The sequence below is a fragment of the Equus caballus genome, chromosome 8 (assembly GCF_041296265.1).
Source record: "Equus caballus isolate H_3958 breed thoroughbred chromosome 8, TB-T2T, whole genome shotgun sequence".
Lineage (NCBI taxonomy): Eukaryota > Metazoa > Chordata > Mammalia > Perissodactyla > Equidae > Equus > Equus caballus.
The window spans coordinates 45,878,042-45,905,751 of record NC_091691.1 but is presented as its reverse complement, the minus strand read 5'-3'; the positions used below and the strand labels follow the sequence as shown (position 1 = coordinate 45,905,751).

At 40.0% G+C, this 27,710-nt stretch overlaps 2 protein-coding genes across 21 annotated transcripts in view; one reads left to right on the top strand and one right to left on the bottom strand.

Annotated features, from left to right (window-relative positions):
- CEP76 (centrosomal protein 76) overlaps nucleotides 1-5,708 on the bottom strand; it is a 35,819-nt gene extending 30,111 nt beyond the window's left edge. For 7 of the 19 annotated variants that reach the window (XM_023648215.2, XM_070220675.1, XM_070220668.1 and 4 more), the window contains exons 1-5: nucleotides 4,586-4,890; nucleotides 3,414-3,569; nucleotides 2,260-2,341; nucleotides 1,416-1,640; nucleotides 242-427 (exon numbers count right to left, since the gene is read on the bottom strand). In XM_023648215.2, coding sequence (XP_023503983.1) covers nucleotides 242-427; nucleotides 1,416-1,640; nucleotides 2,260-2,341; nucleotides 3,414-3,569; nucleotides 4,586-4,648 — 712 coding nt within the window. In that variant the 5' untranslated portion in view covers nucleotides 4,649-4,890. Of the gene's footprint in view, nucleotides 1-241; nucleotides 428-1,415; nucleotides 1,641-2,259; nucleotides 2,342-3,413; nucleotides 3,570-4,087; nucleotides 4,535-4,585; nucleotides 5,076-5,307 lie in introns of those variants that run through there. The other 12 variants (XM_070220669.1, XM_023648216.2, XM_070220670.1 and 9 more) reach the window with 9 other exon arrangements.
- On the top strand, nucleotides 5,091-22,728 carry PSMG2 (proteasome assembly chaperone 2). 2 transcript variants are annotated; one of them, XM_070220681.1, is made up of 7 exons: nucleotides 5,091-5,331; nucleotides 8,198-8,369; nucleotides 10,382-10,481; nucleotides 13,434-13,552; nucleotides 18,995-19,042; nucleotides 21,454-21,574; nucleotides 22,413-22,728. In XM_070220681.1, exons 3-7 carry the CDS (start codon nucleotides 10,473-10,475, stop codon nucleotides 22,503-22,505), a joined length of 390 nt encoding a protein of 129 aa, XP_070076782.1. In that variant the 5' UTR covers nucleotides 5,091-5,331; nucleotides 8,198-8,369; nucleotides 10,382-10,472; the 3' UTR covers nucleotides 22,506-22,728. The 2 variants fall into 2 exon arrangements, with proteins under 2 accessions (XP_070076782.1, XP_070076781.1); XM_070220680.1 differs by lacking the exon at nucleotides 10,382-10,481 and having other exon boundaries at nucleotides 5,127-5,331.
- Nucleotides 22,729-27,710: the final 4,982 nt, after the last annotated feature.

The following is a 27,710-nucleotide window of genomic DNA, read 5'->3' as shown; positions in this document are numbered from 1 at the left end:
ATATTCATTTCCCGTAAAAAAAGTTTTCCTTAAAACAAGGCCAGATCGACTGTCAAGTTCTACACTCATCCTATTCTTCAAGACATTTCCCAAAACTACAATACAGGGGGCCAATTGTAATTCTAATGAAATTCTTTTTACATGTTTCCCTCTTGGTTTATAAAGGCATTTAAAAAACATAAAATGTATTTACAAACAAACTGTGGCTATAAAAAGGTAACAATGATATTAATCATCATACCTACACCCATAAGTTCCACGGTAAGATTGGTCACTCCATTTTCTGAGCCTAAAACGGACCGCCATTCGAGAAAATAGGATGCTACTAAAGTGGTCTCACCAAATATGTCTGTTTTGATTAGCACCATATGAATTGGATCACTTATTGATAACATTGTCGTTGAATCAGCCATTCTAGTTCCATCACCTAGAAACATAAACCAAAAAAAAATCACACCACATTACATATTCTGTTAGGCCAACAAAAAAGAATACTTTTATTGAAAAGGATACTAGTTATAAACTTATATAAAACCAAATAGAATAATTTGGTAATGCCTCAGAAAGTGTGTGACAGACTGAGAATAAAAGTATGCTCCTACTTCTATCACTAACTTTTGAGAGGACTGGCAGAATTGTGACAACTTATCTAGTTACTTAATGCGTATCAGTGTTTTGTAAGAGAGAAATCTGTCCTGTAAAAATACTTAACTAAAGTATATGCTACTACAATAAAAAGCCTTCAACTACGTCAACACTAATCCCCAAACTACTTTTATCCCTAAACCTCCAGAAATAATCACTGCATTATCCACACAAAACTGAACATCTGGCACCTTGGAGCTAACAATTTAAGCCTTATTAGGCTTAAATTAGGAGGGGAAAAAAAAGATTTTGGTAGAGCATTAGCCATCATAGTAATCTAAAATTCTTAAGGCATAATTCTACAACTTTCCTAAGTTTACAAATATATTACAAAGATTTCTATATTGACAACTAAAATGTATAAAATACCTTTACAGAAAGAAATAGCGTAAAAAATTATAAAAAACAAATATCATAATTTTAAAGTTATAAAAATGAGAGTTATAGACTCACATCTAATATATCCCCAGGACTTGCCTAGTATAGTATCATGCACCTAATAGGTATTTAAATGTTTATTACTAAAGAATCAACCATTACAACAGTCAAAAAATCATCTTCAAGGAAACTAAATAGCAGAAAATAAAGCAAGAAGGTGGCTAGAAGTAGTTTATACAGTAAAGAGCAGTGAGGAAAAAAAAATAAAACAAAAGCCTAGGGAAATTCACCCATTATAAATCTTCCTTACAGTAAAAGTTGTTATAGGTGTTCTGCAATAAAAGGTAACAAAGATTTACTCAATTAAATGACAACTTTTTATTGCTCCTTACCTAAGCTTTCTCTGTGTACTTCAAGTAAAAACCCATCGTGAAAATCTGGTTCACAGGCACACGGAACAGGTTTAGAACGAAAACGTTGGTTTCGAAAATGTAAACATAAAGTAAAGGTTGAACAAACTTGTCCCGGTAAAGGCTCAGGTTCTTGCAGATGTTCCAAGAAAGCTTTTCCACCCAAAACCTGAAGGTAAAGATACCTCCGTGTTGGATCAATATTAGCTGTAAAGTGTAGCAATATATATGAGGAAACTGCTAAATAACTTAAGGAATGTGATCAAGACAACAGGAAATAATAACTTCACAAAAATAAAACTAAGACTAAAAAAGAAAGAGAGTAACAAATTCACTGTATACCAGGACCATTTGCACCCGGGAAAGGACAGATACACAATATGGTCTCTTTTGCTGAGTTTCCCTTCTGGCCTCTTTCTCCAGCTGGAAAGGAGGCAGAGGCAAGGGGTAGGATACCGCGGCTTCTCAGCTGCTTATCCAACATTCCTTCACTTCCACAAACCAACCCACACAATGATCAACTCAGCAAGTGTACTCCTTAGATAATTACACTCCCATTAAAAAAGTAAAGCTGTACAATTTTTATAAAGTATATTATTAGAACATGAGAAACAGGTGGTCCTGTTTTTGCTTCCACTCTGCTATACATTAAATCTTCTGACATACATCACGCAAAAAAAACTTTTTGAATGATTAGTCACATATTAAGTATTTCATTCTGTACAAAAAGAAACTGAAAAGTTTTCTATCAAACACCAAACACTACAGCACATCTATTCACAGTACTATCCACAACTAAATTAACGGTAAAAAGAAATACACATACTTTTTTTTAACAATGTCGATTGTCTGTCAGTAAAACAAACAGGTTGTTTTGGAGAGGAAGGGAGTTCTTGATCAACATTGTCCTAAAAAAGCAAAAAACAAAAAACTGAAACAAATTAGAAACAAAAATTACTGTTAAGCAAAGAAACACTAATAACAGGGCTAAGCACTGAACAAAACCAATGGGCTTTAGATAGGAAAAAGCCCCTCAAAAAACTCTTCATTTTCCTAGTATTATTAAAACAATGAAAAGCCTGAAAAGAAGATGATGCAGCTGGTCACTCCTGAAGTCTAATATTAAGGAATTAAGTTGACCTTAGCCATGTCCGCAGAATGCTAAAAACAAATCCTTAATGCCTCAAACGAGGTCAAACTTTCTCTGACCTCATATAACATTTGGCTTATGAGTCCACCATGAATTGACTATTTTTAATAAGGAAGTGAGATTCACACAGTAGAAGCTGTTAGTAGGCCACTTTTTATAACAAATGGGTTCATAAACGTCAAAAACCAAAAATGGATGTCGTATTAAAATACTTGTTCCCTGGTGTATTATGAAGTCCATCCAATTTTTCCATTATATTACCCAGGTATTGAGGTCACAGTTTCTCATTATTGCCTCATTTTCAAGAGAGGCCTACTTACTAATTTGTGCACCGAGAGGCTATCATCCCACTACTGACCTATTTGTATGAAAAGATTTGAAGGTTCTTACACAATTATTTTCTTAGAGAAATTGATGACTTGTTAATCACAGAGAAAATAATTCCAAAAGAGTGTGTTTTTTTAAAAATAAGCCTAATCTTAAAAAATTATAGAAAAATACTAGTGGAAAAGAGCTAGGTTATGATGAACTAATTTTATTAAAATATATATACCTGAAATTACAGACGTAGAGAATAACAAGAGAAAATTCTGTCACTGTAGAGAGAGGAATATGGTAGATAACTCCAATTTCATCAATACATAATCGTACTTGCTACATTCAAAGGTAGAATTAGCTTACACTTGAACCAAGGATATTACTAGACAAAATGGTCTTACTCTAAAGTGGTTTTACTAAAACGAGGGGCCCCCAATATGGACCCTATAAGCAGCATTAAACATGAGAATATACTTATACTATCAATTTCTTTCCCCTAAAAGATCACTCACAGTAACAAAATTAAGTTCTTTCATCACATCATCAATGATTCCCCGACGTCTAAGGGCTTTAATCAAATCTTCTGTGGATAACTGCTGTTGATCAGGTGCCAATTCTTCACGTATTGTCTCAGCAAGGATTTCTCTTATTCTGCCATGGACATCCATCTGTGAAGAAAACTCGCATTACGACTTACAGCATTACAACGTGGTCAAATATTGCCCATTAGCTAATTTTTTTCTAAAATGCTGACTCAAAGGAAAAAATGAGATAGTAGACAGACTAAATTCAGGAAGGCTTCTTAAGCTAATAATAAATGTAAAATTGCTACCAGAATTCAATGAGAATAAACAGTTTTTAAATAAAAAAGCAAAGAAAAAATAAAATTTTTTAGTCCAAATTCTAGAAATAAACTCTACTGGTTATTTACTACCCTTTTTACCCGTTCTCCACAAATAACACTCAACCAAAACAAATCTTTAGAGAGAGAGTACAGAATAATCAAAAGAACACAGATCTGGAGGAGGCGATCAGCATGAACTTCAGCCTTCAAGTTATTAGACGTGACCTCCAGTTAACTCATTTACCCTCGATGAATCTGGAAATAAGCGCACTGTCAAGATCGGGAGGCTTAGATAGACGGCAAGGTGCACAATAAACGGCAGCTTGCATCCGTTCGGCTTACCGCCTTCGCCGAGCACCCCAAGACACAACGTTCTTCTTGAGCCCCGAAGGATCACAAATACTTTCATTACAAATCCTTCAGTAATTTCTCTTTCGTGACTGGAGGACTGCAGAGCTGGCTCGACTTCAACGACACCGCAAGGTTCACCCTTAAAGTAGTTCTAATCCCTGACATCTGACTATAAACCCGCTGCAAACACGACTTGGACTCGATCTGACTTCCAGAAACCGCTCGATAAACGCTTCCGTTTCACGCTGTCCTAGGACACCAACACCGCTCTACCGCCTCATCGTCTAACTGGCACTTTCTGGGCTTGCTCCTCCATCGAGGCTCGAAAGTCCTCTGGCTTCAAACCCGAGGCTCCGCGCATCCCGCGCTCGGCGTCTCACAGCCTTGGCCCGAGTGCCCGGCAAACCGGGGCCGTCGGCGGCCAGGCCGAGGGACACCAGGCCGGCGCTCGGGGCCCCCTGCGGGCAGGAGCGCGCCCGCGGCCCTCACCTTGCTCAGCTGCTGGTGGATGAGCTGCTTCAGCTCGGAGGCTTTCTCCGGGGGCAGCGACATGCTGGGGCCGGCGCCTCGCCGCCAATCCTCCCCGCTTCGGGCGCCCCAACCGCGCGGCGCGCGCCGGCCGGACTGGGAGCGTCAGTCAGCGCTGAGCACAAAGCAGGCGCGGCCGCTCGCCCCGCGCAGCTCCCGGGGGCGCGACGCCGCGTCAGGCCCTGGCCGGGCAGTAGCCAAGGCTGCGGCAGCGGCGGCGCCCAACTGTTGTTTTCAAACGGCGGCGGCCAGCCAGCCTCGGGGCTGTCCCCTGCTCTGCCTGATCATCTCCGCCCGCCGCTCCCCCTCCCTCGGGGTCCTCACTCCGCGACCTCAGGGCACCTCATCGCCTTGCCTTGCCAGGGCCTCCGGACGCGCTGCTCGCCCCCATCTTTTCCCCTGTCGGGATCCCTTTCTGTCCTCCGGACGGGCAGGTATGTGGACGGGCCCCTCAGGACCCCGCGCCGAGGGACTCGAAGGACCCCACCCTGCTGGCCCCGCCCCGCCCGCCTGGTCCCTCCACGCGCCTGTCGCGCGGGGATCCGCGGTCTCCGCGCGAGCCTGCGGCGTTGACCTTGCGGTTTTCGCCTTCTTGCTGCTGTGGTCCCTCCCCGCCCGGCGCCAATCCCTTCCTCCCACGTAGGACCACCATGTTTGTTCCCTGCGGAGAATCGGCTCCCGACCTCGCGGCTTACACCCTGCTGATGGTGAGTCCCCACTTTCGCGAACTCTCCACTGCCCGGCTTGGGGCTGCTGCCTCTCGGGAGGCGCCTCCACCCCGGCTCGGCCGCCCCGGCCCTGGGAGCACGGGTACCGGTTTCTCTTCCAGGTTTTCGGCCTTCGGGGAAAACACCGGGAGGACGTGGCCGGAGGCGGCGGTCCGAGCAGAACCTTTGTTGGCGCTGTCACCGAACGTATCTAAGTCTGCAGTGTGTAGTCTTTGTTGACTAAAACGTAACGTGTTTGGATATGACAGTTACGTTGTGCGAGTCATTCTCTTTACGTTTTATCCCAGAAAATCTTTTCTCAGCTAGATTTGGAGTCATTCTTAAGCTAGCAAGTCATCGTCGTTAATCAGAAAACTACAGATAGGGTAGTAAAAGTAACCTTTCCTAGTAACCACACGGTTTTGTCGCTCTTAAAATTGCCCGTAGGGGCGGGCCCCGTCGCCGAGTGATTAAGTTCGCACACTCCGCTTGGGCGGCCCAGGGTTTCGCTGGTTCGGAGTTTGGGCGCGAACATGGCACCGCTCATCAAGCCATGCTGAGACGGTGTCCCACATAGCGCAACCAGAAGGTCCTACAACTAGAATATATAACTATGTACTGGGGGGCTTTGGGGAGAAGAAGAAGAAAAAAATGATTGGCAACAGATGTTAGCTCGGGTGCCAATCTTGGGGGAAAAAATGCCCATATTCATTCATTGTTTCAATAAACATTCTGTTATGCGAAAACGTTAGAATAAGGCTAGGTCCTTGTCCTCAAGAAGTTTACAACCTAATTGGCAACACGTAAATCAATAAGGGCAGTAAAAGCTAGGCTAGAAGTTTGAGAAGGGTACAGAAAAGCCCTAGGATTTATTGGGAGGGGGAGGGACACAAGGACCTTTAAGAAAAGCTTTATCTATGAAATCCTAAAACAAAAAAACAACTCCTAGATACAGAGAACTGATTGGTGGTTGCCGCAGGGAGGTGGGGGTGGTTAAGTGAAGTGGGTGAAAGTAATCAAAAGGTACAAACCTCCACTTACAAGTAAGTCCTGGGAATGTAATGTACAGTGTGGTGGCTGTGGTTAACAGTACTGTATTATATATTTGGAAGTTGCTAAGAGAGTAAATCTTGAAAGTTCTCGTTACAAGAAAAAAAAATTTGTAACTGATGATGGAGGTTAACTAAACTTATTGTAGTAATCATTTCACAATATAAATGTATCAGATTACTATGTTGTATATCTAAAACTAATACAATGTTATATGTCGATTATATATCTCAATTTAAAAAGAATGATAGTAATAGAAAAGTCACTTTTTGTCAATTTTCGTTGTAATAATGCACCCAAGAAATAGCAATGATTCCGAACATAGTGTGCAATAGTGTACTAAGGAAGAAAATTTTACGTAATTTCAAAGTCTCTCTCTGAAAAATATGTATTAATCACAAAAGGGAAAAAGTATCTTTGCAGGAGTCACTTGGCAGAAAAGGAAAAAAGCTTCATAGAGAAAGTAATGTCTCAAAGATTATTGGTGGTAACACTTATCAGTTAATGAAGAGGGAAGCCATACTAGAGTGGCTTAAATGGGCAAGAGGTGGAGATGTGTATGTGTATGTATTCATTCATTGGTTCAGAGATAAAGTTCCTGCATGTTTCAGTGGACAGCTATGGGGCATTTTGGCTGTGGAGGAAAACAAATAAGGGAGGTGGTGGTTAGGGGAGTATGTGGGATCACGGGAGGATTTTTTAGAAGGAAAGATATTAGAGCATGTGTATATGCTGATGGGAAGAATCCAATAGTGAGGAAAAGATGGATGATACAGGAGAGTGAGGGTCTACCCAAAGGAGCAGAATCTTTGACAAGGGGAAAGGGAATTACAGGAGATAACCAGGGGATTAGTAGGTGACAGCAGCGAGGGGTAGGAGAGCACTCTGAGGGACCCAGAAAATAAGATGAAAGCCACAAAAAATAAGCAACTGCTGGAAGAATGCAAAGGAGGAGCTACATTAAAGAGATACTTTAAAGAGAGAGTTGATGAAAATTAGTCATGTATTAGATGTGGTTGGTAAGGGAAAGGGAAGAAGTTTCCTGGTTTAGGTAATTGAGTGAATAATTGTTGCTCTTTTCTGAAATACAAAATAGAGGAACAAGTCTGGGCAAAAGTTTAGTTTTGTATGTGTTGAGTGTGAGTTGCCTGTGACATAAGCATGTGGAGATACCCACTAGGCTCTGGCGTTCAGATAGGGTTCTGGGCTCTAGGTAGAGATTTGGCGGTTGGACTGTTTAAGTCACGGGGGTAAGTGTGTGTGTGTTTAGTGTGAAAAGAAGCTCACTCCAGCCTTTAGGCAGTGACAAAACAAACAGAAGAGCCTTTTGTCCATCCCTCATGGCCTTTACACTTGCTTGCCCACCGCCTGGAATAGTCTTTTCCGTGGTCTTTGTGTGGCTCCCTCCCTTACCCCTGAAATCCCTTACCCCTTTCAGGTCTTTAATTACTTGTCACCTGAAGTGAGTCTTTCCTTGATCACTCTGTTTAAAATTGCAACCGGCCATGTGCACACACACTCTTCACTCACTTAATTTTTCTCCATAGCACTTACTACTGTGTTTTGTTTTTTACGGTAAACCACTCCCTCACTAGAATGGAAGCTCCACGAGGGCAGGAACTTGTTCGATTAGTTTTACTGCATTCCCAGTGCCTAGAGTGATGATTGACATGTAGTATAATATGAAAGAGTCAGTATCTAGCTATGAGGCACCTGAGCATAAGCATTCAGTTCTAGTGCTGTGATTACTGTCTTCTGTCTAAACTTTAAAGTGCTGCTAATTTTGATGACATAATGAATGTATTTTTTATTTCAGCCAGCAGTATCTGTTGGAAATGTTGGCCAGCTTGCAGTAGATCTGATTATTTCTACACTGAATATGTGTAAGATTGGTTACTTCTATACTGATTGTCTTGTGCCCATGGTTGGAAACAACCCATATGCAACTGCAGAAGAAAATTCAGCAGAGCTCAGTACAAATGCTGAAGGTATGTAAGGCTTCGGCATGTTTTGTTCTACTACAAGGTAGAGTTGTTATAAGTTAGAAATATACTCCAGATACTGTTTTGTAGCGAACATTTATGTGGTGCCAGTTCTGTGCACAATGTACAACCCAGTCACGTTGTCCTCTTCTCTTATATCCTGGTTTTAGTTCTTAGCCTTTTCTAGATGGCAACTGCTATGAGGGACGTGCTTATACTTGTATCTTTGGATACAGTTTGAGATTTCCATTTTTATAACATGGGGGTTTTCCCCGTTTTATCCTCAGTTTTATTTTCTGTTCTCACTGGCGTGTGTAAGCATCACTAATACCAAAGAAAGGGGAAAAGAGAATTCCCCTGGGCTCAGTCCTGTGAGTTTAATGTGTGCTGCCTCCTCTAAGCCTCACAGTCATCCTCTCACATTCTTCTAGAAACCGTAATAATATGGGATGGATAAGGCCCAGAGAGGTGGGTCTGCCTGATGCTACTGGCGGGCGTTGGCTTTTCCCGCTCTGTAAATCTCCGTAGGTCCTCATTGGACCTTCAAGCTTGGTGAGTCAGGGACCAGTTCACGTTGCCCGACCACTGTGTTTAGGACGCGGGACTGCACCGAGTGAGTGGGGGAAGTGCTGCTAATCCTGACCCCAGCGCATCAGCTACTTCGTTTGATGGCTGGCTGCTCTGTTGGCCTCTCAGTCTTCTGTTTACCATTTTAAGGTGAAAGCCAAAGGTGGTAGAGGAACGTGAAAGACCATTGGTGGGCTGAAAGACCAAGGAGAAGCATTTTATTTGTTGTCAGTCTCATTAACCATGTTATTAGCTTGCGATAATGAAATACACTTTCAAGAAATAACCTTAGGGGGCCGGCCCGGTGGCACAGCAGTTAAGTGCGCACGTTCCACTTTGGCGGCCCGGGGTTCACCAGTTGGGATCCCAGGTGCAGACATGGCACCCCGTGGCAAGCCATGCTGTGGTGGGCATCCCACATATAAAGTAGAGGAAGATGGGCACGGATGTTAGTCAGGGCCAGTCTTCCTCAGAAAAAAGAGGAGGATTGGCAGATGTTAGCTCAGGGCTAATCTTCCTTGGGAAAAAAAAAAATAGAAATAACTTTAGTATTGAAATTCCTTCAGGAAAGATGACTTTTTTATAGCACAAGACTGAATTTCAGTTATTGCCTTAGAAGTTAAGGACTATAAATGGTAGAACTAGAATTTATATTATTCCACTAAGGGCAACAACTATCAGTTACTATTTCCTATGAGCTGACCACTGTGTGCAATTACATGTGTTAATTCATTTAATCCTCACAATGACTCCATAGGTAGTTTTATTGATGAGGAAACTATTGCACAGAGATGTTCGGGTCGCTTGATTAATAATTGGTGTAACAGAGCTTCTTCTCAAGCCAGCCTGGCCCCTGAGACCTGCCTCTTATGCCCCAGCCCACCCTGTGAATGCGCCTTCGCGCTAGTGGGAGGCCCGCCAGGTTCCCTCTGACACAAACCGGCAGCAGGCCAGTTGGATATGGTTCTTTAATCCACTTCTTTTTTTTTTAAGATGAGGTATTTTGAAATAAATTATGGACATTTCACTCCCAAATATGTAAGCGTGCATCTCTTCTAAGAACGTTTTCTTACATAGCTAAAATACCATCCCATTTAACAAAATTACCGATTTCTTAATATCCTCCTCTATCCTATCCATGTTCAATTTGGACTAGCTTACCCCAAAATGTCCTTTAAAGTTAGTCTGTCTAAGCCAGGACCCATAGTACATCTGATTGTTGTGCCTTTGAAATCTCTTTTACTCTAGTGTCTTTTTTTTTTCCTTTTTCACCAAACTGATTTGTTGAGGGAAAAACTGGGCCCATTGTCCTATAGAATGTCCTGCTTTCTATGTTTGTCTGATTCTGTCATTATGGTGTCATTTGGCTTGTTCCTCTGGTCTCTGTATTTTCTGTAACTGGAGTTAGGTCTAAAGGCTTGATTAAATACAAGTTAAATATTTTTGGCCAGAATCCGTGAGAAGTGACTTTGCATCACATCAGAAGAAAAAAGTACTGGGAAACAGGATCTTAACAACAGAATAGAATTGCATGATAGACTGATGGAGAACGTGAGTATTGCTGTTATAGAAGGTAATGTGTCTTACATTTTACAGCTTAGCCTGCCCTCTCCCTACAGATATGTCCTCTTCCCTCTAGCTCTGCTGTATGTGTATGTCAGATAGATTAGAGGCCTGAGTGACCTGTGCCTTAGTCCCTGTTCCCTAATTCCTCAACTTCCTGTCCAGCCTCCTTTGCGCTGAACATACCTAGTGGTCACTAGACTTGCTGATGCGGCAGAGGCCCCAGTCACCTCACGCCACCTCACACCAGCGCAAGGAGGCAGTCCCAGAAGGCTGAAACAGGAGAGACATGCTCCACCAAAGGGTTTGCCTGAGTCTGGGTTATTTGGAATCTTTTTGTAGTAACTAAAAGCTTACCCCTTAGCACAGTGGCCTAATCATGTGTCCTTAGAGACTCTGTATGTTGTCCTTGGTTCCTATTACAGCTTCTCCTTCTTGGAGGTGAAGTTGAGCAGGGACATCTTAAACATCAGTAAAGTGGGCTTCTTGTAGAATCTGATGAAAGTTGTGGATTCTTTTCCCAGAAAAAATGCGCAGACATTGATTCACAGAAAATTTCTCTAGAAACAAGAAGGGAGATTATCGGAAATCAAAAACATTCTTAAGAATTATTTTATTTGTCATAATGCCAGAAGTTCCCAAGGGAATACTTCTCTGGTTTTACAAAGTCAGAAAGAAAAAAATTTTTGATATTTTCTTAAAGTTAACTTTTCAGAAATGAATCTGTTCCATAGAATAAAGCCCACAGATCCATTTTAAGGTACTTCTAAAATGTTTTATTTTAACCAAATGATATACTGCATATGTTTTTAATTTTTGAAAGTATTTAGATACCAAAGTTCTTATAATTCAATTTTAATTTTTTATTATATTAAGAATTTCACTTGTATAAGTCCTCCATTTAAGTACCATATGATTTCATTTTTTCTTGTCTTTGTAGTATATTCACTGCCTTCAAAGAAGCTAGTGGCTCTTCAATTAAGATCCATTTTTATTAATGTTATTATATTTGCCTTTTTTAAGTTTGTTAAACTATAATGAGAAAATACTAAGTCTGTAAGAGTTTAAGATTCAAAAATCATTTCTCCTCTTTTACTATGTGTACAGTTAAAGGTCTGATTCTACAGAAAAATTATCTCAAAATTTCAGAGGTGTTACCCTTATTTCATGACTATATTGAAGGGAATTGGACATACAGCTTGGGACTTATATACTCTTGATTCAGGTAGCGCTGGTGAAAAAATGTAAGCATGTGAATATTAGAGGTTTATTCCATTTGTACTACATTTCAACCATCTACATTTAATGATGTATATGTCAAAATATTCTGAGTCCAACTTCTTCTTTCCCCTTCCATTGCTCCCACTCTAGTCCAAACCACTGTCACCTCACGCCCCTGATTCTGCTCTTACACCACCACTCCCCACAGACTCCTAATAGTCGGTTCTTTTTGTTCTCTTCCTAATATCAGTTCCATAATTGACAGACAATTCAAACATTTCTTTTTTTTTTTTTTTCTCTAACCCCCCTATACACAGTTGTATATCTTAGTTGCAGGTTCTTCTAGTTGTGGGACGTGGGATGCCACCTCAACATAGCCTGACGAGCGGTGCCATGTCCGCGCCCAGGATCTGAACCCTGGGCCACCGCTGCAGAGCGCGTGAACTTAACCACTCGGCCACGGAGCCGGCCCTCAAACATTTCTTAATGAAATTTTTAGTAGATGGAAATAGAGTGATTTCAAAATAGCAGATACTTATTGAGCATCGAGTCCTTGCACCAGTACTGTTCTAAGTACTTTATGTACATTTCTCTACTTAATCCTCACCACAGTCCTCTGAGGCAGGTACTCACATTCTCCTCATTTTGCAAATGAGAAAACTGAAATGGAAAGGTTAAGCAATTTGCCTAAGACATGGTCTAGAGGAGGTGAAGCCGGCATTCTAGACCAGGCAGCCTGACTCCAGAGCCTGCCTCTCTTAACCATTATAGTATACTGCCCTCCTGTTTTTAAAAGTTAGCCATTTCTTACCTACATTTTAAATTTTATTGAATATTTTATTAACAGTCTGTGAAAAGAGCTTTCATAAAGTAGGTTTTCCCCCCTAAATTTTATAATCCACATTCCAGATTAAATAATTGTTAACATCTGGCCACCCTTGGTTACCTTTCTCTCTCTAGGCATGTGCACACACAGTTTCCTTTGGCAAACAATCCAAAAGTAGACTAGCGACATCATGATATTTCACCCCTAAATATTTCAGCACACATCTTTCAAGAACAAGGACATTTTCCTTCACGACCACACACCACTACTACGCCTAAGAAAATCAGTGTTTAATGAACATTCAGTAGTATCATCCAACATATTTGCATTTCCCCAGTTGTCCCCAAAATATCCTTCAATTCTGGATCCAGTCAAGGTCCACACGTTGCATTTGGCTGTTAGATCTTTTTAGTTGGTATCCTTCAGTGTAGAACGGGCCCTCCTCCTCTTTCTGCTCTTCACAGTATGGACTCCTTTGAGGAACCAAGGCCAGAGGTTCTGCATTCTGGATTCGCCTGGTTGTTTCCTCAGGATCAGATTCAGGTCGGAGATCTCTGGCGAGAACATCTCATGGAGGACCATGTGGTAGTTTTCAAGTAACAGTTGATTACTTAGGTGGAGAACTGGAAATTTTCCTTTGTCAGTCTGAATAGAATTCTTTTGAAATCTAGATTGCTCCTAATTTGTTTCTTAATTGCAAAGATATCATAATTCATGGCTCTTCATTTTTCACCTTCAGTTTAAGGGCAGCAGGTAGATATCAAAGTAATTGTAATTTTAAGATATGTAAATTATGTCATCACATAAAGTTGATAAAATATTATGTAGAGTACTCTTATAGTCTAGGATCTAACCTTTAGATTTTCTTTTTATTCTTTTAATGGTATGCAAAGTATAAATCAAAGCCATTCTGTGAAAAACTACTTTCCTGGGTGAAAAGTAGTAACTGTGCCAAAGTTATTGTTCTTTCAAGCAGTCATTCCTATCACCGTAATGATCTACAGCTTTGCAGGTAAGTTTTTGTCTTTGAAAAATTGTGTTATGATTTATACAGTATTATGATGCGTCTCTATTAAAAAGTTAAAATAGGGGCTGGCCCCGTGGCCGAGTGGTTAAGTTTGTGCGCTCCGCTGCAGGCGGCCCAGTGTTTCGTTGGTTCGAATCCTGGGCGCGGACATGACACTGCTCATCAAACCACGCTGAGGCAGCGTCCCACATACCACAACTAGAAGGACCCACAACGAAGAATATACAACTATGTACCGGGGGGGGGAGGGCGGCTTTGGGAGAAAAAGGAAAAAATAAAATCTTTAAAAAAAAAAAAAGTTAAACTTGAAAAACCATGTACATCCTCTCCTCTCCTCCCTAGAATTTAGAAAGAAGGTAAAAGAAAGTCAAGGGACAGGAGGGAGTACAGTCAGGTGGATCCTTGTGGTTCCTGTGGTCGGGGCACAGGAAGGCTTTGGTGTAGACAGAGATGATTCTGGGACTGTGCTTTGATTGTTTGCTGTCATGTGCGTGGCAACATCACAGAGCTCAGCTGATGAAGAGAAAGAGGAGAAAAGGGTACCTATGATTTATTGGTTGATAACTTTTGAAAGATCCGGTTGAAATTTCTGTTTATTTCCAGGTATTCAACCATTTCTATTTGCAGAAATCCAGTTGCCTTTAAGGATAGCTCTCAGCCATGTCACACTGAATTCTAAAATGTAAGACAAAGTATCCAAGAGATAGAAATATAATCTATTTTATTGCATTATCATTTATGTACCTATGAAATCATGATGAAAAGTATCAGCCAAGGGTAACCTTTCAAAACTGGAGCTAACTTCTAGGACTCTCACAAAAGACATTACATTTCTGGGAATCTTACAATAGGCCTCACAGCCAGAAGAGCACAGCTGTGGGAAACAGGCTTATCTTCACGGTGGCCTGCCTTAGTTTCAGTTTTCCTGTCTCTTTACACTCTCTCCTAAGGATGTAAATAGCAGACCAGAGCAATACTTTTTACGTTATTCATCTGTAGACTCCTAAACTTGTGTTTTGCCTTGTGTAACAGAGTATATGGAGAACGAGATAATTTTTGGTAAAACAGTTGATATTTTCCTTAATGTTGGTATTTGTGAGTTTTTAGAAAGTTAATAGTATGATTGTTTCTAGTACTCCCTTCAAGTATCTATGGGCACCTTCTGTGCAAAAAAGTGTTCAAAATAAGAGCCATAACTGGGAAGAAATGGAGAAAAGCCCATGCATTCCTGAAATAAATGATTCTGAGTTTTGTGTATTCCTGAAGGAGGTAACACAAAACACAAAAACACTCTGTGATGAGGGGTGATTTTGTTGGCCTGGTTATTTGTTTGTTCCCATCTCATTTAAAAAGGAAAGAAGATAATTGGGAGGGTATGTTGGATTACTTACTGGAACTTTGAAAATACATTTATAAGATAGGTACTATATTACATTCAGGGGAAAGATTGAAATTTAGTTATAGGAGAATTGGTCCCTGAAAAGCCATATTTAATGCTTTACTATGTGTGGCATATTAAGACATCCTGATATTTATTCTATGCAACCTCTGCAATCTTTTTTTATTATTATTTGTGGTAAAATATATATAACATTAAATTAACCATTTTTAAGTGTACAATTAAGTGACATGAAATACAGGCACAGTGTTCTGTACCCATCACCACTACCTACTTTCAGAACTTTGTCCTTGTTCTAAATAAAAAATCTGTATTCGTTAAATAACTATTTTATTTCTGTAAAATTAATATAATGTTCTCACTTTAATTTCTGATTTTAGTAATTTGAATCTTTTTTTATTCTTAGTCTAGCTAAACATTTGTCAATCTTGTTAATTTTTTTCAAATAACCAACTTTTGGTTTTATTGATTTCCTCTCTTGTTTTTCTGTTCTCTATTTATGTCCACTCTAATCTTCATTATTTCCTTCCTTCTCTTAGCTTTGGGTTTAGTTTGCTTTTCATTTTCTAATTCCTAAGATGTCAACTTCAGTTGCTGATTTGAGAAATTTCTTCCTTTTAATATCCAGGTTTACAGCTATAAATTTCCATCTTAGCACTGCTTTAGCTACATCTCTCAAGTTTAGTATGTTGTGTTTTCATTTTCATTCATCCCTGAGTATTTTCTAATCTCCCTTGTGATTTCTTCCTTTGACCCATTGGTGGTTTAATCTCTACATATTTTTGAATTTTCTAGTTTTCCTTCCGTTGTCAATTTCTAGTGTCATTCTGTTGTGATGGAAAAGACACTTTATATGATTTCAGTCTTTTTAATTTATCAGGTCTTGTTTATTGCCCTAACAAATGGTCTGCCCTGGAGAATGTTCCATGTGCACTTGAGAAAAATGTGTGTTCTGCTTTTCTTGGGTGGAGTGTTCTGTGTGTGTCCGTTACGTCTGATTGGTGTAGAGTGTTCTTCCAGTCTTCTGTTTTTGTATTAATCTTCCAGCGGTTTGCTCTATCCTTTATTGAAGTCTCCAGCTATTATTACTGTACTATTTCTCCCTTCAGTTCTGTCAGTGTTTCCTTCAGATATTTTGGGGCCCTTGTTTTGTGCATGTATGTTTATATTTGTTACATCTTCTTGATGGATTGATCCTTTTATCAATATATAATGACCTTCTTTGTTTCTTGTAACAGTTTTTGACTTAAAATCTGTTTTTTCTGGTATTAGTATAGCCACCCTTCTCCCTTTTGGTTACTGTTTGCTTGGAATATCTTCATTTTCAAACTGTGTGTGTCCTTACATCTAAAGTGAGTCTCTTATAGGCAACACGTTGTTGGATGTGTTTTTTTTCAGTCCATTCTGCCAATCTCTTGTCTTTTGATTGGAGAATGTAATCCATTTTCATTGAAAGTAATTACTGATAAGAACTGTCATTTTGCTGTTTGTTTTCTATGTCTTATAGCTTTTTTGTTCTTCATTTTCTTATCACTGCCTTCTTTTGTTCTTAGTAGATTTTTTGTAGTGACGTGTTTTGATTCTCTTCACATTTCCTTTTGTATATATTCCATAGATACTTGCTTTGTGATTACCATGGCGATTGTACATTACAATCTAATTTGAGTTTGTTGCATACAAAAACTAAAAAGCTACTCCTATCCACGCTGTCCCCCCATTATGATATTGTTGTCACGAATTACGTCTTTATACATTGTGTGCCCAATGACATAGATTTGTAATTATTTTTGTGCATTTGTCTTTTAAACCCTCTGCAGTCACTCTTGATTAGTCTTTAGGAATCATGAACAAATGAAAGAATGGAAAAAATGAAAATGAAAGAAACAAGTAAAAGTAAAGATGGGAAAAAGAAAGAGATCTTTTTTTTTCTTTTAGCCCCTCTTTTTGTAAATTGATTTATATGTCCATCCCTGGCTGCCATAAGATTTGTGGACACTTGGACTATCCCTGTCTTTACCTGCGTTATCCCTAGCCTCCTGTTTCGTAGACCTGAGGCTGAGTTCAGGGCTAAGCAGTAGGCCTTGCTGTATCATTTAACTCCTTTTGACGCTTCCTGTCACCACTACATTGCTCAGAGTCAACCAATAAATCTACCTCTTTACTTAACATAAGAAATTTCAGGAATATAAACCTAGCATTGGAAAATAGAATGGCTGGTTTGCTTGCTCTGAAATCTACGCTGTGACTTCTGCATGACCTGAGGAAGTCGCAATAGTAGTAATAGTAATATAAGTAGTAGTCATGGTAATAGCAGCAAATCATGTGGCTGGTACTGTTCTGTGCACCTTACGTGTATTAAGTCATTTAATTCTCATAACGACCATAGAGTACTATTATTAACTTAATATATATTAAGTTAATATAATATTATTATAATAATATACTATTAATTATTATATGTTAATTATTATTATTAACATAGTACTATTATTAACCATTTGTTATAAATAAGAAAATTGAAGAGCACGAGGTTAAATAACTGCTAGAGGCTATATGGGTGGTAAGTAGCAGAGCCAGAGTTCAAACACAGGAATCTGGCCCTTAATCCTCTGCTTTTAACCACTTCACCCATGGTCCAGGATCATAGTGAGCTTTATTCTTTGTCTAACAGTTGAACCTATTTCTTGTTATTTGTAATTATTTATGTCCCTGCTTTCTATCTGAAAATATTTGACTTCTCTGTCAGAAAGGATGCGGGCTTTTCAGCTTGTTTTCCCAGGACAACTTGTTTTATCATCTTTGGCCATACTTTCATATCATTCCAGCTTTCTCTTTTCCCTGGAAACCTACTCTATTCCTATTAAAACCATCGTTGCCTTTAACTTTTCTTTTTTTCCTGGTCGATCACCCGTTTGTGTTTTTACTTCTTTTCCTGTCTAGCTTATTCCCATATTATATCGTTTCAGCTCTTCTCCTACCACAGCCTGGAAGCCCTGGCTGCGAATCATTCTCGGCCCCTGCCCTGCAAACCACCAGCTTTGAATCATTCTCTTGCTTCATTCAGGCCCATCATTTGTGACCCTGACTGCTGTATCAGGCTGCTCAGGCTGCCATAGACCAGGGGGCTTCAATGCCGGAAATTTATTTCCTCACAGTTCTGGAGGCCAGAAGTCCGAGATCAGGCTGCTGCATGGTTGGGTTCTGGTGAGGGCCCTCTCCCTAGCTTGCAGATGGCCACCTTCTTGCTGTATCATCACATGGCAGAGAGCTCTCTCCCCTCTTACATGGCCACAGTCCTGTCACATTAGGGCCCCACCCTTATGACCTCATCTAACCTTAATTACCTGCTAAAGATCCTCCTAAAGAGCCTGTCTCCAGATATAGTCACATTGAGGGTTAGAGCTTAAACATGAGTTTTGGAAAGAGACACAGTTCAGTCCATAGCAATTGCTATCAGGGTCTCTTAATCAATTCCCCTGCCTCCTCCATTCTGACCCACTCCGATCCATCTCAGCAGTCTTGCTAGAATGAATGTTCTGAAATGCAAAACTGATCACAACACTCCCTGACTAAAATCCATCAGCAGTTTTACCCACTTTTTGCAGAATCTAGTTCATAGTCCTTGATATGCCATACAAGGTCCTCTGGCATCTCCTTGCCTGGCTCATTCCCTGGAGCTCTGTCCACGTTGCACTCTGTGCTCCAACTCAGTTACCACCAGTCATGGTTTCCCAACAGCTGTCTCCTTCCTCCTTGCCTTTGTTCCCTCTACTTTTCTCCTCTCGTCTCCCTTGCAAAAACCTACCCAGTTTCCAAGAGTCAACTCACACTTCACTTCCTCTACAACTTGCTTGAGCAATTTACTTCTCTCTCTACTTCCACTGCACTCCACCCCTTCAGACTGACTTCTTTAGAAATCACTCTCCCACTTTTGCTTCTGACCGTGTCAGAGTGCCTGATATCAGGCTTGCCCTTCTGCCATAAACAACTGGAAACTGGACGAAATGAATGAAACAACTGTTTTTCAGACATTGGACAACAAGCAGCGCACAACTGTGGTCCCTGAGAGAAGGCAGGTAAAGTCATGCATCCTGGAGATGCTTTCTGGACTGCAACCCAGGGAAGGGAGGGCACACAGGCAGAGCACGGTGGCCTTGCTCAGTTGAGGAGATGTGATCAGAGTTCAGGAAGGCTGAGACCACTGGAAAGTACAAGGCAGACAACCAGAGATGGGAGCTGCTTGGAAGAGCTCTAGGAGTCTCTCTGAGTCTTTTTCTGAATTCTAAGCCACATGTGTGTAGGGTGAAACTCTCTGAGGCCAAAGAACACCTTCTGGGTAACTGTAACTTGCCCACAAAGTTAGCAACAATAACAGAAAATATTATGAAATAGACATATTATAGAACATTTGGAAAATGTAGAATAGTCAAAAGAAACAATATTTAAAATACTCAATTCCATCACCCAGAAATAACTACCACTACCAACTTTTTTATCTGTTTTCTTCCCAATTTCTTTGAAATACAGTTAAATTGAATGTATGTATCTGCAAGATACTGCAACTCTAATATTTGCAACTTTGGAGTTCATCCTAGTCAAAGATGTTTCTCACAATCTATGTTATTTTCCTTTTTTTAACGCAAATCTTGTATTCATCCATAACCAGACCCATGTTTAATGTTCAATGTAATTATACATTCATCACAATAAGGAATTTTTGAAATTGAAAAAAACAACCCTTATCATACAGCTTATACAATTTTGAATCCTTTTTTCTCCCGGATGCATATCATGATTATTTGCTAAATTTTTTCTAATATACATATTTTGCCTTCCCACTATTAGAAGAAATATGTATTCTCATCTCTGAAAAAGATAATATTAGTTACTCCAAAATAAGTGGTGGCAATGGTGTGGCTGATCTGGGATCCCTTATATTTAATTGGAATAGAAGTACTTTGTAATTTAATAATGGATGTATCACGTGCTAAATTTTAATGTCACAGAAAGTACTTAAATTAGTCATCCTCCACCTTCCTTTTTTACAGAGAGGACCAGAGAATGGTATTAAAACTGTTACTCTGTGTGACAGTAGTAGTAGTAGAGTCACCGTGAGTTCAAGACCATACCCCTGGCTTTTGAAGCGGGAGCCTTTAACGTGAAGGCACAGCCAGGGCAGCAGCCTTCCCCACACGGCAGCCATTGCTAAGGCTGTCATAGCGTGAGTGTTTAGGAACTAGAATCTGAGCCATCACAGCTCCCAGTGCCTACATACAAAGCTTGAGAGCCCCTCAGTTATTTGAAAACTATGTACTGAGATGGTATAATTACTGCTAACAACTTCCAGTTTCTCATTTTTAGAGACTCAGATGCTGTGGTAGACTCTCGCGGTACATCTGAGACTGCTGAACCCAGGGTCAGAGTCTCTGCCACTTGGGACCCCAACTCCCCTTTATTTCTGTCCATCATGTGGTCTCATGTTTTGGCCTTAGGATTTTCTCATAGTTCTTGGTTTTGGGTGTTAGAGATGATTTTTGCTTTTTCTTAGCAGACAGGAAGCTTTTTGCGTTGCTGTATCTCCATCTCATCACTAGCTTGAGGCCTTCAGAGCAAAACATTTAGGAGATTGTTTTCAAGACACAAAGACCTAAGTTCAAATCCCACCTCTGCCACTTCCTGGATATAGAACTGGGATCTTGTTACCATGTTTTGGTCCCTTTAAATCTCAGTTGCCTCGCAGTGATAGCAAACACTTCCACAGCATTGACTGTGTGTTCAGCACTGGTCTGAGCACTTTGCCCCCATTACCTCCTTTACACCCCTCAGCAGCCTGCAAGGTTGGGTCTACCGTGATCGCCCTTTTACAGTGAGGAACACTAAAGCCCTCAGTAAGTAACTTGCCCAACATATCTGGTAAGTGCAGAGCTGGAATTTGCATCCACGTATTCTGTCCTTGTTCCCATTGTTTCAAACTGATTCATTTATAAAATGGAGATAATTATAACTTCCTCAAGGATCATTGAGGGATTGAATTGTAAAATATACAGACAGTGCTAGCACATAATAATCACTCAGTCAATGGAATCTGTAAGAAGTAGTGGTAACTTACTTTCCCTGTAACTGTTCTGTTGTATTCCACGGTCTTCCTTTGCTGCTTTAGATTATTGATAACAAGGGTTTTTTCCTTCAGTCTCTTTGCTGCAGGGCTTCTGAAAATCACTGTCTTCTACAGTAGCTTTTGGGAGTGGATCAGAACGTACCTCATGTGATATAGCCAGGGATATGCCTAGAGTGGGCCTTACATGGCTCCTAGTCCTGACCCCACCAATAGAAGAATATATCTGGGGCAAGGGGAGATAAATAAGTGACCTTATGATGTGGCATCTTCTCCTTGCCTACAACCTGGCAGATCATCTTAGCTATAAACTGACTTACTGGAATCAGTATCAGTAGAAGAATACTTAATTATTCTTTTTATTTGTTGTAGCCGTTCTAAAGAAATCCCACTGGCAGTCCTGCTGAAATTTGTTTCCAAAGGAGACAATATCCCAGATGCATTGGGTCTTGTTGAGCATCTTAATGAATGGCTTCAGATAATCAAACCCCGTGTAAGTTTTACTACAGTTTAAGCCTCTGCCTTCTCTGGTTGTGTATTCATAAACTTGCATTTTATATACTATATAAGTAGACCAAATAAGTGAAAGTTTACGTTAAATATAGACGTAACTTTATATAAGGTTTAGTTTAGCTGAAGTTTGGAAAAGGAAAGAGGGCAGTTAACCAACTTGTTGTCTACAGCCCTCATTAAGGCTGGTTTTCCAAAAAAAGAAAATCTGAAGTACTTCATTGTATTCACTGTCTGTGTTTTGTTAATTATACCCGACAGCTTCTTACAAGAGTAAACAAGTCCTGTTTGACATTCAGGACTTTTTTGGGGGGTGGAAAGCACAAGGTATTACTCTGTGAGCAATACAGAGTTATTGAATATGCATTATAATTAAAGTGTTTTTCGCTATTATGAAATAAGAGTGTTAAACCCAGAGTAATCAAGTAGCCTTTAGGCATAACAGGTACCGTAAGGCTGCTTTGTATGGTAGGTATCTTGTCTTTTTAATTTGTGCTTTTGCCAGGAACAATTGATAGAAATGACACAGTACTCACATTTTTTTTTAACACCTGTTTCTTTTGAATTTGATTTTTCTTGATGGACTCCATCCACAGCCTTTCTGGCATATCTTTATCATTTGGAACTTGAGGAAATTTATCTTCAGTTAACATAAAGATAGAGATTTATTACTTTGTTTTTCCTTACAATAGAACCCAGCTTTTTCAAAAACAAAAGGGTCAAAAAAAACTAGAGATGGCAGAGTTTTGTAATACTTACATGTTAAAAGGATATTTGGTGGTAAAGTTGAAGGAGTAAAGTATTTTGTTCCTCAATTACAGTGCAATGACCCCACAGCATCTGCCTTGCTGTGGAAAATACCAAGTTCTTGGAGATTACTCTCTGGCAGTAGCCTTTCCCCTGTGCTTTTTTGATCTGTTCTCAGTTTTATACTCTATGTACCAAGATCCTTTTTACCAACCCAACTGTTGAACAACTGTATAAAAAGTTGTATCATCTGAGGATATATTAGGAAGTAAATCTTTACTTTTCACAGAAAATCTCAAAGAAAAATGGATTAACCAAAGGTTGGTTTTGGTATACTTTTCATCATATACAACAAATGTAAATTTGTACAATAAAATATTTTCTAAGTAATTTTGTCTGAAATGTGTCTTTTTATTGTTTTAATTCAGGCTTCTGTATTAGCTTCCTATTTCTGCTGTAACAAATTACCACAAAGTGGCTTGAAACAACACAAATTTACTATGTTACAATTTTGGAAGTCAGAAGTCCAAAAATAGGTCTCACTGGACCCAAATCAAAGTGTTGACAAGGCGATGTTTCCTCTGGATGCTCTAGAGGATAATCCATTTTCTAAGTCTTTCCAACTTGTAGAAGCTGCCACAGTCTTTGGCTCATGGTCCCTCCATCTTCAAAGCCAACAACATAGCATCTTGAAATCTCTCTCCCCCTTTCACTTATAAGGACCCTGGTGATTACATTGGGCCCACTGTGATATAGTGACCTAGAATTATTTCCCCATCTCAAAAGAATTTTAGTACAAAAGAAATAATAAAAATACTTTTCATTTTTGAGTGTCTTCTACATACCAGTCACTTTTTACACATGATGTCATGTGTCTGCTACTTGGCTGTGTTTCTCATCTGTTTTAAAAACTTATGATATTAAGGGTACACTCTACTCCATAGCACTCAGTAAATGATTGATTTTATTTGTGATATGTAAATCATTCTGGGTTCTGTAGCCTGTTACTGTTTTCCTTTCGGTTAAAGGAGCAGGGAGGGTGGAGTAGGGGCGACAGCAAAAGCTAAAGGGAGTCATGCAAGTTGAAACAAAAAGATGTTAGTAACATGGACGCATACAAAAATATAAAGGTCTGTGGTAAAGGTAAGTAGACAAATACAGAATCCTGTAATGCTATAATGGTAGTGATAAAGTACTTTTAATTCTAGTATAGAATTTAGAAGACAAAAGCATAAAAATAACTATAACTATGTTAATGGATACATAATATATAAAGATGTAATTTGTGAATCAGTAACAACGTGAGAGATGTAAAAGAAAGGAGTTTTTGTACGATTGAAATTAAGTTTTCAGCATAAAGTGGATTGATATAACAATAAGATGTCTTATGTAAGCCCCACAGTAACCAGAAAGTAAAGACCTGTAGAAGACACACAAAAGAAGGTAAGGGAAGAAAAAAACATCAACACCAAAAGTCAATGAAACACAAAGGCACTAGGAGGAAAAGAGAAACAAAAAGAAACAGCGGACAAAATGGCACTCGTGCTATGGTCTGAAAATGTTGTGTCTCCCAGAATTCATATGTTGAAATTCTAACCCCCAAAGTAATGATATTAGGAGGTAGGGCCTCTGGGAGGTGCTTAGATCATGAGGGCAGAGCCTTCATGAATGGGATTAGTGCCCTTATAAAAGAGACCTCAGAGAGCCAGCTTGCCCATTCCCCCATGTGAGAATACAGTGAGAAGTCACCATCTGTGAGGAAGTGGGCTCTCACCAGATGCCAAATCTGCTGGCACCATGATCTTGAACTTTCCATCCAGAACTGTGAGAAATTTATTCTTTGTAAGCCACCTACTTTATGATATTGTTATAGCAACCCAAACAGACTGTGAAAGTAAGTCCTTATTTATCAATAATTAAATGTAAATGGATTAAATTCCTCAGTCAAAAGATAGAGTGGCCTAATGGATGAAAAAAAAATGTAAGTTGGTGCTGTCTACAGGAGACTTTAGATGTAAAGAAACACATAGACTGAAAATGAAAGGATGGAAAAAGATATTTCATGCAAATATAATCAAAAGAGAGCAGTGGTGGCTGTACTAATATCAGAAAAATTAGACTAATCAAAAACTGTCACTAGAGAAAAAGGACAATTATATAAAATGGTCAATACCTCAGGAAGATATAACAATTATATATGCATTCTCAAATTCCTATTGAATCTCAAAGGGCCTCCAATAACCCAAAGAATCGTGAGAAAGATGAACAAAATGAGAAGTCTCACACTTCCTGATTTCAAAGCTGCAAAAGGATTCCTGGCCCCAATTTCAACATGTGTTTGTGGAGGCTTCCCCACACCAACAAACAGTTCTCAGATGCCAGCAGAGGGTCTGAGAATTCAGCTCAATTCTGGCACTATCTAGCTGGCAATAGAATCAGATTCCACAGATAAAGGGCTCAGTCCCACAAGACTGCCCTCTGCTTCAGACACCCTGTGCTTGTTAGCTGTGCTTCTGACTGACCAGCTCCAAATTGGAGGTTCCAACTCCCTCCAAGTCAGGATGACAATTGCAAGTCCAGGTTGTTACTTGTACTTCTGACTGACAGGCCATAAATTAGAGGTTCCTGTGGCCCCCTCCTTGGGCTTGAACTATTTGCTAGAATGGCTCACAGAACTGAGGAAAACCCATTTACTTGCTAGATTACCGATTTATTACAAAGGAAATTAAAGGATACAAATCAACAGCCACATGAAGAGATTCATAGGGCTAGGTCCCAAACAAAGGACATTCTGTCCTCATGGAGCTTGGGGCCCAGCATGGTGGCACGTGGAAGCATTTTGGTTCCCCAATGTGGAAGCTCTCCAGGAAAAAAAAAAGGGGCCAATGAGCTGTCCTTTTGGGTTTTATGGAGGCTTCATTAGGTAGTCATAATTGACTAAGTCATTGACCACTGGCAATTCATTCAACTTCAAGTCCCCTCACCCCCCTCCCTGGAAATCACAGGGTGAAAGTGAAAGTTCCAATCCTCTGATCACATGGCTGGTTTGCTTGCCAACCAGCCCTTACCCTTGGATGAGGTCCAAAAGTCTCCTTCATTAACATAAGTAAGACACCTATTTCACCTTTATGGCCCTGCAGCATTTTCAGAAACTGAGGACAAGAGACTCTATTATAACAAAAGATGCTCCCATGGCTCTTATTGCCCAGAAAATTCCAAGCATTTTGGGAGCTGTGAGCCAGGAACTGTGGATGAAAACCAACTAAACCTGAGAAATTTATTTTGGTCATCTGGATGACCAAATACACACATTTCTTATAAATCACAATATTGCAAAAGCATATTACAAAGCTACAGTAGTCAAAACAATATGGTACTGACATAAAGACAGACGTATAGACCAATGGAACAGAACAGAGCACAAAAGTACGTCTACACATTTATGACCAAATGCTCTTCAATGAAGGTGCCAAATATACACAATGTGGAAGGAATAGTCTCTTCAACAAATGGGGCTAGGAAAACTGGATATCCACATTTGAAAGAATAAACATGAACCCTTACCCAACACCATATACAAAAATTAACTGAAAATGGATTAAAGAACTGAGGTGACATCAGCATCATGGCAAAGTTAACTTGCCTGGGACTCTCTCCCCTCCAACATAGAACAAAAAGGGGCATCCATACTCCAAGAGAGGACATCCTCACAGCACAAAAACGGAGAGATACACAGCCACACAACAGAAGTTGGAGAGGCTGGAGCTCCCCTCAGAGGAGCTGGAATGGGGTAAGAGAGAACTTCGCTCCCCCCCCAAAGACTGAGATCGCCACATGAGGGAAGGAACGGGGCAGGGATCACTCGTTCATGGGATCACCAAGAACTCTCTAGGGCCCTTGCATCCTAGGGGAAGCCCTCTAACATGATGAAAGCTTTCATAGGGGGTGACCTCATCAACAACACCCCAGGAGACCAGATAGTGAAAGCTGATTGAGAAACCCCAAGAGCACACAGGAGAAAGTGCCCCTCCCCTCACCTGCCCTGCCCCACTCCACTTCCTGGGATATCAACAAAAAGCAGAAGGCTGAGAATACGCAGCTCTCAACCCCCACCCTGAGGCAATAGGCGGTAACTGCAACTGAATAACATCAGAATGTGTAAGACCCTACCTACCTCTGGCAACATCAGACACTACATCAAATCTCCAGACCAGAGAGAACACAACAAGCACCCAGAATTCAGTCCTGAGGACACAGAAATATGTAACCTAAGTGGCAATGAATTCAAAATAGCTATCAAAAAACTCAGCGAGGTAAAAGAGAATGTAGAGAAACAATGAGTTCAGGAGCTACTTCAGAAAAGAGATTGAAACTATAAAAAACAATCAATCAGAAGTATTAGAGATGAAAGACATAATGTAAGAGATAAAAAAAAAAAAAATACAGATTCCCTGAACACTCGAGTGGACATCATAGAGAAGCATATCAGCATAGTCAAAGACAGACATGTTGAAATGCTCCAGACAGAAGAGGAGAGAGAACTAACACCAAGAAGACATGAAGAAAGTCTCCAAGAAATATCCTACTCAATGAGGAAATGCAACATAAGAATTATAGGTATTCCAGAAGGAGGAGAGAAGGAGAATGGAGCAGAAAGCGTGTTCAAAGAAATAATAGCAGAGAACTTCCCAAACCTAGGGAAAGAGAGGGAAATCTGTGTAGAAGAGGCTTCCAGATCTCCTAGATTTGTCAATGTAAAAAGACCTATTGCAAGGCACACAGTAGTAAAACTGGCAAAAATGAATGACAAAGAAAGAATACTAAGAGCAGCAAGGCTGAAGAAAATAACCTGCAAAGGGACCCCCATCAGGCTTTCGGCTGATTTCTCTACAGAAACCTTACAAGGTGGGAGAGAGTGGTACAACAAATCAAATCTTTAAAAGACAAGAATCTTCGGCCAAGAACACTCTATCAAGCAAAAGCATCCTTCAGATATGTGGGAGAAATTAAAACTTTCCCAGACAAGTAAAAGCTAAGGGGCTTCGTAGCCATGAGACCCTCCCTACAGGAAATTCTCAAGAAGGCCCTCATACCTGAAAAAAAATTGGAGAAAGGGGTCACAAAATACAGAGTAAGGAGATAAATAGGTAGGCAGAATCAGATAGCAAATATTCAACTAGAGCATTAAGCTAGATAGAAGGAAAACACCAAAAACAAAGATAATCCTGTCATCTTAACAATAAACTCACAACACAAAATGGAATAAGATATGAGAAAAACAACTTAGGAGGGGAGTAGGAAAGGGACTGAGTTGGTTTAGACTAAGGAAATAAGAGGCCATCAGAAAATGGACTATGTTATACACGAGATTC

Coding starts and splice junctions, on each gene's coding strand:
- PSMG2 (XM_070220680.1), top strand. CDS start 8,322: ATGCAACTGCAGAAGAAAATTCAGCAGAGCTCAGTACAAATGCTGAAG. Junction 8,370..13,433: donor GCTCAGTACAAATGCTGAAG/GTATGTAAGGCT, acceptor TGGTATGCAAAG/TATAAATCAAAGCCATTCTG. Junction 13,553..18,994: donor AATGATCTACAGCTTTGCAG/GTAAGTTTTTGT, acceptor ACTGTTTTTCAG/ACATTGGACAACAAGCAGCG.